Raw genomic sequence first — 13,978 nt, 5'->3', positions numbered from 1 at the left:
TGATGGCATTATCAAAATGCTCTTTTTTTTTAATTCTAAGTAGGCTCCATGCTCAACCTGGGACTCGAACTCACAACCCTGAGATCAAGAGTCGCATGCTCTCCCAACTGAGCCAGCCAGATGCCCCAAAATTTTAATGTTGCTCTCACATCATCTTTTCAATTAAAAAAAAAAAATGAAAAGAGCCAAAAACAAAAAGAAGCCAGGCAGAACTGACACTTGAAGGGAAGAAAGGAGAGAGAAATGGGGAGGGAAGGGGAAATGAGAAAGTCTGTCTGTTCCAGTTTGCCCAGAACTTTGGTCGAGGAACTCAGTAAACACACTGTAATCCAGTGTTCTCAACCTTGGCTACACTGGAATCACGTGAGGATTTTTTTGAAACATACCATTCCCAGGCCACAGCCCTGACCAATACCTCGAGAATCTCCAGGGACGGAGCTGGTGGGGTGCTACTAAGGCAGAGCCAGGTTTGAGAACCCTGCATTATCTCCTTCTGTTCCAAGCATGGTCACCAGACCAGCTGCTTCAGCATCGCCTGGAAGCTTGTCAGAAGTGCAGCCTGGGTGGCTCAGTTGGTTAAGTGTCTGCCTTCAGCTCAGGTCCTGATTCCAGGGTCCTGAGATTGAATCCCATGTCGGACTCCCTGCTCAGAGGGGAGTCTGCTTCTCCCTCTCCCTCTGCCTGCTTGTGCTCTCTCTAATAAATAAATAAATAAAATCTTTACTAAAAAAAAAAGAAGTACAGTCTCCACTCAGGGCTCCGCTGAGACCCACTGAATCAGAATCCACATTGAAGATCCCAAGCAATCCTTACACATGGTTAAGTTCAAGGTGGCCACTCTGAATTTTGATCTATCCCAGGTTTTCCCTTATACTGCTTTATGTCATTTCTTCCCATTTTAAGCTCATCCCAGGATTTGAGATGCCATCTGCTGTGGCTGAACCTAGATCCTGATTAAGCTGACATGTTTTCTCTCAAAGGCCAGGCAAGACTTTGCTCTCCGTTTCTCCAGCCATCTCCCCAGGGCCCTGCGCCCCACTGCACCTGCTGAACCCCAGCCTGAAAGCCCCTCAGGTGGCTGCACTTGATCATCTGGTGGAGGAGGACTTGGGCCACTGCGGCATCCAGCAAATCCAGGTCATCGTAGAAACAGACCAGCAGCCCCAGCCTGTGTGGGAAAATAAGGGTGCTGGCGGGGGGCTCCGAGCTGGGGGCCACAACCACAGCCCTGTCCCATGCAGAACCAAGAGTGATGGTCAGAGCAGCTACCACATGCCAGGGATCATGCTGAGCCCTGTACCTGATCACCCCATCACAGTAACCCTATGAGGTAGATGCTCTTATTAGCCCCATTTCACAGAAGGGCAAACACAGCAGTCAAGTAAGTTGCCAAAGACAAAGTAGTGGAGTCAGGACTTAAAACTAGATCCATCCAGCTATACCATCTCTCTTCCCAGGGCAGTCAGAGACACAAGGGAAGTGTGATGCTGAGGCCATTGAAAACTCCCATTTTCCACATGGAGATATAGGGTTTGCTCACCTCAGATGATGATGACCTCAAAAGGAAAGAAAAAGACAGGAAGTAGGACAGTGTAAGGGCAGGGGGGGGATTTGAACCCTGGTCTAGCTGGGAGCACTGTACTTAGCGGTTAAGAGCACAGATTCAGGCCAACAAGAGTTTGAAGCCCAGCTATATGGGATATTTGATCCAACAAGTTACTTAACTTCTCTGCCAAGCTGCTGCATGCACAGTTGAGCAGTCCACACTGTATACCACTGTACAGGGTGACCCTGTCTCTCTGAGCCTTGAATAAAAGGGAGGTTGGCTTTGTTCACCATAGCACATCACAATAAATATGATGAACGGAGGAATCAGGAGTACTGTGAGAGTTCAATGGGAAGATGAGCACACTTCCTGGTGGACACCAGGCACTCCTTCATTAATGGATGCTCTTAGAGCTAGTATGAAATCTATTCAATTCAGCATGGCTGGATCACCTGGTTGACCAGGCTCCACCTGGATTGACCCTCTCAGAAAGACACTGACATGGGGCGCCTGGGTGGTTCAGGCGTTAAGCGTCTGACCCCTTTCTGGGGTCACCAAGTACACAGCTCCTGGCCCATCCACCTGGAGGATCATGTTACAATCTTTAAATTAGAGAGCTGATGTCATCTGTGGATCCCCCACCTGAGAATCTGGATAATAAGAGGTTCACAAATATGGGGACCCAAAAGCTCTTTCCAATCCTCAACCCACCCTAATGGAAATTACACATTGACCTTGGACAGAAAACTGAGTATTTAAGATATTCTATTTCCATGCTCAGAGCTGAAATCTTGGCACTGGATAAGGTTGCATAAAATGCCTGGCACAGGAGAGGCTCAGAAAGAATTTGTTCCCACCTCACCCCACTTTATAACTCCTTCAAAGGGTGTTTCTTTGGGGAAATGCTTCCCCTCATGTGCACAGAGACATGGGGCTATTTAAAGAGATGGACCAGCCACCTCCCTTCCCTCCCAGGGTCCTCTGCTGCTCAGAGGAAGCTGGTGCTTCGATCACATTTTGGGAAACAACTCGGAGGACCCCTGCCCCTTGCCTGTGGATGGTGGAGGTATTCCTCACGTCAAAGCTGGAGGAGCTGATCCTCTCCAGGAACGCCTGGGCCAGTTCGGGTGTGATGTCATAAACCGTGTCCAGCAGCTTGGTGGCATTGTCATAGCTGATAAACAGCCCAATCTGGTGGTCAAGGGCAGGAAGACTGGTGAGGAGGACTGACGTAGCCCCGAGCAGCCCCACCCTAGTGGTCCACGCTCTCCCCCACCTCAGAGACTCGGAGATGCCCAGTTCCTGTTGTCACTAATTTCTCAATGGTCTGTCACAACTGTTTTGGCTTCCTCCTCAACCCAACACTTAGGAAAGTGTTATATTTCAGTATCTGAGCTGTTGAACTCTTTGGAAGCTAATGTTTGCACATTTCTTTGTAGATTTGTTATGGGGAGGTCAGAGAATATGGTCCACAAACTTTGGGGCATCAGGGTGTTTTTTTAAGTAGATGAGTAAGTTTACAAATGGGCCTCGGGTGATGAAAAACAGTGTGTGCTCCCTTGGTAAGATACAAATATAGAGAAAGATAGAAATATATAGATTCAACTTTATTAAATACACCATTCAGATTCTTTCTGTTCTTATTCATTTTCTGCCTAGGTGTCCAAGGGTATCAAGCTGAAGTCTCCCATCTTTCTATGCAGTTATTCTGTGCTCATGAAGTCGTCTCTCCCTTGTGGATTCTATTCTTTGTCCATATAAAATTCCCCCTTAGTGTTGGTACCCGGTGGGGCTTTGCCTCCCTTCACTACACTTTAGAAGATGAAGAAAAGTTGCAAATGACCTCTTGATCTTAGAAATTCCTCCCCAGGGGTCCAGCTTCCTAACAATTTAATCTCCACCTAACTTCCAGAAGTTCGCTCAATATTGGGAAAGTAAAATTGAGGTTAATCCATTTTATAACTGCAGATTATAAAACTGAAAGATGTTTGAAATAGTCTCAGCCCCCTAGGTCAAAAGAGGAACCTAGATACGTCAACTATACTTCAATTAAAAATTTTAAAAATTTTTCTTAAAAAGAAGAACCTGGGGGCGCCTGGGTGGCTCAGTTGGTTAAACATCTGCCTTTGGCTCAGGTCATGATCCCAGAGTCCTAGAATCAAGTCCCATGTCGGGCTCCATGCTCAGCTGGGAGCCTGCTTCTCTCTCTGCCCCTCCCCCTGACGCTTGTGCTCTGTCTCTGTGTCTGAAATAAATAAAATCTTTTAAAAAGATAAAGAAAAAGAAGAACCTGGTTCTGCGTCTGGTTTCATAATAAGCTGACATTGTTGGATCAATTGGCCCTTGAGAGAGCCAGTCATGTGATACAAACACTTCTCTCACTGACCAGGAGAAAGTCAAGACACACTTGATAAAAACTGGAGGCAAGCCCTAAAGTCTTTATGAATGCCTCCCTGTTGGCAACATGCTTTGGAGACTGCATTCCAGAATCATGATGCCCAAGGGATTTCAGTGTCACTGGGTCAACAACAGGAGGACAGACAGGTTGGCCAGTGAGTGAAAGTAACCTTAGAACTTGTACATTTCTTAACTGTAAACTCTACCATTAAAATCCAATCATTGCTCATACTGAAATAGCTATCAACAGAAGTAGCTATAAATAGAAGTCGCTAGTAATCCATGATTCGTTTGATTTGGGTTCATGCTTCCAAGGACCAGAAACTCTATAGCTATTGTCCTTGGTCTTTCTTGAATACAAAAATACCCTAAAATGATTTTTGGTTCACAGCCAACATTTTCTTTATATCATGTTGGTTCACACTGGAGCTACCCTGGTTGTCTACAATTCTTGTTCTTTTCTTGGTTCGTCTGCACTAAAAGCAATCTGATGACCAACGACTTGAGGCCTCATCCCAAGAGTTTTCTTCAGAGATTCAAGATATATTGGCCGAGGTGGGTATCCAGTTTTCCAGGGCACCTCGACTGGCTGAACATGAGAGGTTTAGAATACACCTTTCCCCAGATGGCTCGGTGATGGGAACATGGAAATGTATGTTTCCCACTTACTTCTAAAGGACTAATTTTCACAATTTCTTCAAATGATAGGTGAACCATGTATCTTCCCAAAATCCATAAGTTTTCTGCACTGACCCATGAAACAGAGTCATCTGCAAAAAAATATATAAATAGAGAAATACGTAAATAAATAAATAAAAGCCCCTGCCTGGTATGTGATAATCAAAATCATCTTTGACGTCAGGACTTCCTTCCTATGTTCATTCATTCGTTCAACAACCATTCATGGACAGCCTCCTACCTAGGAGACGTTACGCTACACATAGGCAATCACAGATACCAGCCACCTGAGGCTTTGTTCCTCAGCAGCATGGTCCCTGGACTAGCAGCACCAGGACCATCTGGAAACTTATTAAAAATGCAGATTATTAAAAAAATGCAGATTATTTGGGGGTACCTGGGTAGTGCGGTCAGTTAAGTGGCCGACTCTTTATTTCTGCTCAGGTCATGATCTTGGGGTCGTGGGATTGAACCTGCCTTGAGCTCTGCGCTCAGTGTGGCGTCTGCTGTGTCCCCCTCTCCCCTCTTTCTCTGCTCCTCCCCCCGCTCACCCTTGCTCTCTCTCTCTCAAATAAATAAATAAGTAAAGTTTTTAAAAAAAGATTCCTTTAAAAAATGCAGACTATTTTTTAATAGTTAAGATCACAAAATATAGTTTTACTTTTAGTTGGCTTAGTTACTAAATAATCTGGCAACTTGAAATATACATGACTCTTTCATTACTACCAGTAACAATCATTATCAGCCTTATTGATTAGCACCAGGTTACAGTATTTGAGCCAAACCAACTACTCATCCTTCCTCATATGCACCCCAAATGTTCTCCAAATCTTCTCTCATGTGGGCCCTTTTCATCAGCTAGGATGCCTTTGCCCTAACTCTTCTGCTCTGAAATCCTATCTTCAGAATTGAGTTCAAACATTCCCTCTTCCCTCTAAAGCCTTGTCTTGTCTCCTCAGCCATCAGTAATTTCCCCCTCCTCTGAATTCCCAGAAGATTCTGTCGCTCTGTTCAGGCATTTGAAATTGCTCGTCAGCGGGATGTCAGTGGGACTTCAAGAACCATCATGTCCAGGCTCCATTTGGACTTCACATTTCACTAAGCTAGAATCAACCTCATTGCCTCCAATCCTTCAGTAAACGACTTTTACACACAACAACATTGCGTTGGCGGCATTTTGGGGAAATGGAAGAAGCAGGGGAGCGTTTACAGGACACAGTGACTTCATCACCAAGAGCTGTTGCAAAAAGCCAGGGGCAATGATTCTCATGCCCAGACAAGATGGTGAAGTCAGCGGCGGTATGGGCTGGATCACAAGACCAACAGGATGCCTCGTCAGCCTGGGAATCAGAGCTCTTGGGGTGAGCAGAGAGAAATGCCCTAGGATCCCCTAGATGAGATGAAGACTCTGGACATTTGACTTGGTTATTAGAAGGGCTGGTCCCCGAAAGCTAGAGAACTGGGTGGTGTGCCACTAAACTCATCAAGAACCAAGTTGAGTTGTTAATTTTAGATTAGTTATAAAGCATAAAGCGTATTTCTGCAGACCAAGGATCCCAAAGATGGGGATATTTTTAACACCCAAAGTATTCCCAGTTACCTCAAGGAACTTCATGAAAAACAAAAAGCTTAAATGCCAAGTAGAATTCGTTTTAATTCACTTGAGTATAATAATAAAACATAGCATATAGGAATTTTAGAAGGAATGTCTGTCTCTAATTAAATTCTGGCGACAAGGACTTAGGGAAGTCTAGAGGCTGAGTGGCTCTCTCAGGGTTACACACGGTGAGATTCAGATTTCTGGAGGCTGTAAATATGCATCAGGTAGAGGGAATTCCACCACACACTGAAGACATCGATTATTCTGTTGTGGGACACTCCTTATACACAAATCTCAGAGCTTAATTCCAGGAAAAGGATTGATTGGCCCTCACTACACTCCAGTCCCACAGGCTTCCTTTATGTTTCCCCAAAACACTGAGCTCATTCCCACCCCAGGGCCTCTGTGTTTGCTGTTCTCCTGCCTGCAACACCCTTCCCCCCAAGGCCTCACAGGACCCGTTCCATTTTCTCATTATGGTCTCAATTCAAATGTCAGGTCCTCTCTGATTCTTCAGTCCAGAGGCTGGCAAACTACATAGCCCACCAGCCAAATCCAACCCACCACCTGCTTTTGTGGAGGCTGTGAGCTTGGTTTTTACGCTTCTAAATAGTTGGAAGTAACATCAAAAGACTATTTTGTGGCATGTGACAATTGTGAAATCCCAATTTCAAGGCCCATAAATAAGGTTCCCCTGGGACCCAGCCCCGCCTGCTCACCTGATATCAATATCTGCTTTAGCACCAGAACATGAGAGTTGATTCACTGAGCCAGACTACAGGCCCACAGAGCCTAAGATATTTACTCTGACCCTTTATGGAAAACGATGGCCAAGTCCCGTTCTGGTCGAAAGCACTAAGCCTTTCCATAACATTCATCCATTTTATTTTATTTTCTTCATAGCACCTACTGGTGCCTGAGCCCTCTCTCTCTCTTAATTTGCTGGTTTAAAACTTTTCTCCACCTACCCTCCCCCAATAAAACAAGAGCTCTATGAGAGCAGAGACTTTGTCTTTGTCTTATTTTCCTCTGTATCTCCAGGGGCTGACTCACGGTAGGATTTGGTAAGTGTTTAAAAAGTTTATTCCGTTTACACGACTCACATTAAAAACTCAACAAATTGAAGCCATCTGAGACATTGTCTGCATTACTCATCTACACAATCATTCTTTTCTCTTTTTTTTCAGTTGTAGTAAATATAACATAAAGTTTACTAACTTAACCATTTGTAAGTGGATGGTTCCGTGCTATTAAGTACATTCACTTCGCTGTGCAACCATCAACACCATCCACCTCCAGAACATTTTCGTCTCGCAAAACCAAAACTGTCCCCAAGAAACAATGACTCCCCACTTCCCCCTCCTCCCAGCCCCTGGCAACCACCCTTCCTACTTTCTGGCTCCATGAATTTGACTCCTCTAATACATATCTGTAAAATAAATGAGTCTTGACCTACTTCTGCCTCGGCTGCCAGGAAACTTTGAGCTAAATTTCTGTGCTTTATTGCCTAGATTTCCTTTTAAAAATTTACCGCGTCCCACTCTAATCCAGATTTATGATAGATTTTTGAACTTGAAACCTTACTCTAAAGGTTCTCTTTGAATCCAAGACGCAGTCGTTATTTACGTTCCACTTACAAACTAGGACAGCCCATTGATTTTAAGATGCAAAGGCATCCTTATTTTGGAGACTTGAACGTGTGGGAAGTGTATGGATGGAATAGGGTATGGGTTTGTTTTGGGTTTTTTCAGTTTTGTTTATTTGGGGCACCTGGGTGGCTCAGTCAGTTAAGCGTCCGCCTTCAGCTCAGGTCATGATCTCAGGGTCCTGGGATCGAGTCCTGCATCGGGCTCCCTGCTCAGTGGGGAGCCTGCTTCTCCCTCTGTGGCCTCTGCCACACACACCGCCCCCCCGCCACTCATGCTCTCTCTCTTTCTCTATCAAATAAATAAAATCTTTAAAAAAAAACAAAAACATTTGATTTATTTGGGAGAGAGAGCGCTAGAGTGAGAGACAGCATGAGCCAAGGCAGTGGGAGAGGGAGAAGCAGACTCCCCTCTGAGCAGGGAGCCCGATGCAGGACTCGATCCCAGGACCCTGGGATCATGACCTGAGCCGAAGGCAGACGCTGAACCGACTGAGCCACCCAGGTGCCCCTGGGGTATGTGTTTTATTCCATAAACCACATCAAACCCTTTTCGGAAGGTGGGAAGGACGGGTAAAAATAAAAAATAACAATGAAATCAAATCCCTATCTTCAGAGAGGAAGCACTACTTTTAAGGATGGACTCCCCCTGAAAAGTGATCCCACTCCGAAGCCCAGGCTCACCAGTAGCCTTGGAGGACGTCTGCAAAATCCCAGTCATCCAGGAGTAGAGAGCTCTCTGGGAATGAGCCGAGGTTTGGTCGTAGAGATCTTTGAACACCGCAGATCTAAATGACAAACATGGGCATCAATTACGGAACAAACAGGTGGAGGACTTGAGACAGGGTCAAAACAGCCAATGGACCCAAAGCTGTCTTGTGTTAAAAAGCCTTCCCACTCCCTTGCTACGTGTAGCTATTGGCCCATTTCTCCTCTGTCCTTCACATCTAAATATCTTCCAAAGAGTGCTCTCCACTTCCTCACCTCTTAGTCACTTCTTTTTTGTTGTTGCTGTTGTTTTATTTTTTTATTTCTTAAGATTTTATTTATTTATTTGAGAGAGAATGCGTGTGCGCACAAAAAGTGGGGGGAGGGGCAGAGGGAGAGGGAGAAGCAGACTCCCCACTGAGCAGGGAGCCGGACTCAGGGTTCAATCCCAGGATCCTAGGATCATGACCTGAGCCAAAAGCAGACGCTTAACCGACTGAGCCACCCAGGCACCCCTCTTCTTTTTTTGTAACAGCTTTATGGAGATATAATTCCCACATCATATAATTCACCCGTTGAAAATGTACAATTCAATGGTGTTCCCAGAGTTGTGCAACCATCACCACATTCAATTTTAGAACTTTTTAAACATCTCAAAAAGAGGGGCGCCTGGGTGGCTCAGTCATTAAGCATCTGCCTTTGGCTCAGGTCATGATCCCAGGGTCCTGGGATCGAGCCCCACATCTGGCTCCCTGCTCCACAGGAGGCCCGCTTCTCCCTCTCCCACTCTCTCTACTTGTGTTCCCTCTCTCGCTGTGTCTCTCTGTCAAATAAATAAAATCTTAAAAAAAAAAATAAAAAAATAAACATCTCAAAAAGAAATACCATACCCTTTAGCTACCACCCCCCAACTATGAGTCACCCCAACCCCTAGAAACTACTAATTTACTTTCTGTCTCCATAGATTTGCCTCTTCCGGACATTTCAGATAAATGGAAGCAGGCGATATGTCATCTTTGTGACTGGCTTCTTTCACTTGGCATGATGTTTCCAACGTTCATGCATGTTGTACAATGCATTAGCACTCCATTCATGGCCTTTTCAGGGCCAGATACTATTCCACAGCCTGTGCCTGCTACATTTTGTTTATCTATTCACCAGCTGATGGACCTCTGGGTTGTTTCCACCTTTGATCTATTATGAACAGTGCTGCTGTAAACACTCATGTGCCCGTTTTTGTGCGGACAGACATTTTCATTTCTCTTGGATAGATACCCAGGAGCAGAATTGCTGGGTTAGATGACAGCTCTGTCCTTGGCCTTTCAAGGAACTGCCAGATTGTTGTCCAAAGAGGCTGCATGATTTCACATTCTCACCCATAGTATATGAGGGTGCTGATTTTCTCCATATCCTCACCGACACTGGTTAGTATCTGACATCTGGTTTTGGGGTTGTTGTTTTTTTTTAAGTTTTTGTTTAAATTCCAGTTAGCTAATGTAATATTAGCTTCAAGGGTACAATATAGTGATTCAACATCTCCATACAACACCCGGTGCTCATCACAAGTGCACACGTTAATTCCCATCACCTATTTAACCCATCCCCTACCCACCTCCCCTCTGATAACCATCAGTTTGTTCTCTGCAGTTAAGAGTCTGTTTCTTGGTTTGTCTCTCTCTCTCTCTTTTTCCCCTTTGCTCATTTGTTTTCTTAAATTCCACATATGAGTGAAATTATATGGTATTTGTCTTTCTCTGCCTGATTTATTTCACTTAGCATAATACTCTCTAGTTCCATCCATGTCATTGCAAACAGCAAGATTTCATTCTTTTTATGGCTGAGTAATATCCATGATATATATATGATGATCACACCTTCTTTATCTACTCATCAATTGATGGACACTTCAGTGGTTTCCATAATTTGTCTATTGCAGATACTGCTGCTATAAACACTGGGGTGCATGTATCTCTTCAAAATAGCATTTTTGTATCCTTTGGGTAAATACCTAGTAGTGCAATGCTGGATCATAGGATAGTTCTCTTTTTAACTTTTTGAGGAACCGCCATACTGTTTCCAGAGTGGCTACATCAGTTTGCCTTCCCACCAAGAGTGTGAAAGTTCTTTCTTTATTTTAGGAGCTGGAAGCTCCTAAAATAAAGAAAGAACTTTCTCCGCAACCTCACCCACACCTGTTATTTCTTGTGTTGTTGATTTTAGCCATTCTGACAGATGTGAGATGGTATCTCACTGTAGTTTTGATTTGCATTTCCCTGATGCCGAGTGATGGTGAACATCTTTTCATGCGTCTATTATCTGTGTGTCTTCTTTGGAAAAATGTCTATTCATGTCTTCTGCCCATTTTTTAACTGGATTATTTGGTTTTGGGGTGTTGAGTTTTAAAAGTTCTTTATATACTTTGGATACTAACCCTTTATCAGATATGTCATTTGCAAATATTTATCTGACATTTTGATGTCAGATAAATATCATTTTGATATTTATCATTTGATATCATTTGATATCTGACATTGTCCCCTCCCCACCACACCTCTCCTCGTGGTCCCAGTCACCAACGACCTCCTTGTTGCCATACGCAGCAGTCCCATTTAGTCCCAATATGACTTGACCTTATAGTAATGATATCAAAGTTACTTTTTAAATAAATGTTAATTAAAAAGAATGAGTCATGGGGCTCCTGGGTGGCTCAGTCAGTTGGGCATCTGCCTTCAGCTTGGGTCCTGATCCCAGGGTCCTGGGATTGAGCCCTGCATCAGGCTCCCTGCTCAGTGGGGAGCCTGCTTCTCCCTCTCCTGCTCCCTGTATTGTGCTTTCTCTCTGTCAAATCAATAAAATCTTTTAAAAATAAAAATAATGAGTCACTATAAAAAAAAAACAAGTAAAGAATAGTATCAGTGGTGTACAGATAGGGCAAAAATTGTGAGGGTGGTACCAGAATGACCGACATTTGGGAGGCACTGCTTTAGTCAAACCATTTCTAAACCCCACAGATGTTAAGCTCTGCTCCAGGCCTCACATGTTAACCTGCTCCCCTTGCTTTCTCCCCTCTGCCGTATATTACCTCTGAGGAATGGGGAGTGGGGTTCATGGGCTGGGGGAAACCCTCACAGGTTCTTGAAAGCGTCCTCACGCAGGTCCCGGGGGAGCTTCTCTGCGATGTCCAGCTGCAGAAGGCTGCCTGAGGAGCCCCTCAGCACCCTGCCCAGGATCTCCACACACTCCAGCGAGTTCAGCACCTGGAAACACCTCTCCAGGGTGATGAGAAACAGGCTGCGGTTCACACCAGGGCTCTGCAAGGCTTGTTTCCGGATCTCTCCCAAGTCAATAACAATGTCTTCCAGCTCCTAAAATAAAGAAAGAAGCTAGGATTGTCTTGTGAGAGGCCTCTAGATTTGGAAGCCCTGGGAGGAACCACACTTAGTAGTGGGGAAATTCAGGACCACTGTTTAACATCACTGCTCTGTCAAACCTTCTAGAACTTTCCATTTATTATAGAACAAAGTTGAGGCCCTCACCTGCCTCTCCCACACTAGGCCACTTCTCACTCTCCAGGTATACCACATGACTCACACCTCAGGCACATGCTTGAGCTGGAATTCCCTCCCCACCTCCTTCCTCTAGTGAAATCCAGCTCATCCCTCATGGATAAGCTTAACTGTCATCACCTTCTTGGTGAAGTCTTCCCAAATGTCCTCCTACTTTGGTCAAATCAAATCTCCCTCCACTAAGTGCTCCCAAATGCACCTTGAGCCAAACTCTATGATGCATTAGAGACGCTTATGGGCCTGTCTTTCCTCCATGCCAATGGTTCTCAACCCTGGCTACACATCAGAATCCCTGGGGAGGTGATCCCAGCACCGCCATACAGAGTCTGATTTAACTGCTCTTCGGTGGAGCCCAGGTAGCTGACCATAGTGTGCAGTAGGGGTTGAGCCAGAAAAGTCCTTGAGGCCCACACCATGTGCCTAGTGGAATGCCTGGTATCCAGAAAATATTGAGAAAGCCTGTTAGGATGAATGAATGAATGAATGAATGAATGAACGAATGAATGAATGATTCTTTTGAACCACAGAACCCAGGAATGCTGACAGGGCTTGGTCACAATTTGATTGGCACCTGTCTTTCACCCAGCACACCCTGCAAACATAATAACCATCACTGACTGAGCAAAGACCACACACTCAACAAATGTTATATGCTATTATCTCAAGATCACAGGTGATGTAAACAAGAGATAGAATAAGCAACCTTCCCAAACTTACACAGAGCTAGGATCTGAAACAGGTGTATCTGCATCCAAGCCCACACTTCTAACCATGACCGAGTGTTTCCTAACTTCGGTCATTTACTCTCTGGGGGTAAACAGTGTAGTGGTTAGGAATGCAGCTCAGGAGTTCTGCAGCAGAGGTCTGTGGATAGAATTTAGGGCATAAGTAAACACTGGAGGAAACTGCACCTTCATTTTACTGCCACAGAACTTACTTCCAGCATTTCCTTCAGGAATGAATGTAGACAATAAGCCACCAAAGCACTAGCAGGACCTTGGATTTGTCATCAGTAGAAATCTGAAACTTTCATAACGCATTACAGTTGTCACAGATACCTTGAAATCTCCTTTATAATCAATACCTCCTCAAAATTACAGAAGCTATTTGACTCAGAGTTAAATCTTGTCATTGGATGTGTTAAGCACATCAATTACTATAATCCAAATGTGTTTGTTTTATATATTTTAATAAATGTCCTTCAATAGAATTGGCTTCCTTTATAATCCTTTGTGTTTTATTTTATAGATTTTTCACAAGTTATTCTGAGAAGGGGCCCATGGGCTTCACGAGATGCCAGAAGGACTCACAGCTGGAGTCAGGAGCCCAGGTTCCAACGTCAGACCTCCCACTTTCGAGCTGTGTATGCAAGGTTATTCATTCAACCTCTCCAAACCCATTTCCTTATGTGAATATTGAAATGGTAAGATTATTATTGTCCTTATCTCAGAATGTCCTGGAAGGGATTCAGTTGGTCCATGCACGCTAAACCCTGAGAACAGTGTTGGCAAACTATGATTCACAGGCCAAATCTGGCCCACTGCCTGTTTTTGTGAATAAAGTTTTATTGGAACACATCCATGCTCATTCATTTGCCTGCCACCTATGGTTGTTTTCCTGCTACAACAGCAGAGTTGAGCAGCTGTGACAGAGAATACATGGCCTGCAAAGCCTAAAATATTTAGTATCAGGTCCTTTACAGAAACAGCCTGCTGAATGTTCCCTTAGAATAACACCTGACACATAGTAAACCCTCAACAAACATTAATCAATATCATTTTCATAGACCAGTATCCTCAGTTTTGTCATACCTTTGCACTGCCTTTACTATTATTTAC

General features: G+C 44.3%; 1 protein-coding gene across 6 annotated transcripts in view; it reads right to left on the bottom strand.

Annotated features, from left to right (window-relative positions):
* Positions 1 to 13,978, bottom strand: part of OTOA (otoancorin) — a 68,087-nt gene that overhangs the window by 41,016 nt on the left and 13,093 nt on the right. For all 6 annotated transcript variants that reach the window (XR_012376788.1, XM_025855397.2, XM_073887988.1 and 3 more), the window contains 5 exons: positions 11,704 to 11,939; positions 8,551 to 8,654; positions 4,613 to 4,713; positions 2,598 to 2,737; positions 1,045 to 1,168 (listed from right to left, as the gene is read on the bottom strand). Coding sequence is in view for 5 of the 6 variants with exons in the window: in XM_025855397.2 (XP_025711182.1) it covers positions 1,045 to 1,168; positions 2,598 to 2,737; positions 4,613 to 4,713; positions 8,551 to 8,654; positions 11,704 to 11,939 (705 nt within the window). In the remaining variant the exon portion in view is untranslated. The remainder of the gene's footprint in view (positions 1 to 1,044; positions 1,169 to 2,597; positions 2,738 to 4,612; positions 4,714 to 8,550; positions 8,655 to 11,703; positions 11,940 to 13,978) is intronic.

Source organism: Callorhinus ursinus, unplaced genomic scaffold (assembly GCF_003265705.2).
Source record: "Callorhinus ursinus isolate GAN/ISIS: 27379988/994484 unplaced genomic scaffold, GSC_fseal_2.0 scaffold85, whole genome shotgun sequence".
Taxonomy (NCBI): domain Eukaryota; kingdom Metazoa; phylum Chordata; class Mammalia; order Carnivora; family Otariidae; genus Callorhinus; species Callorhinus ursinus.
The sequence above is the reverse complement of the archived record's forward strand: the minus strand, read 5'-3'. Positions and strand labels throughout refer to the sequence as shown.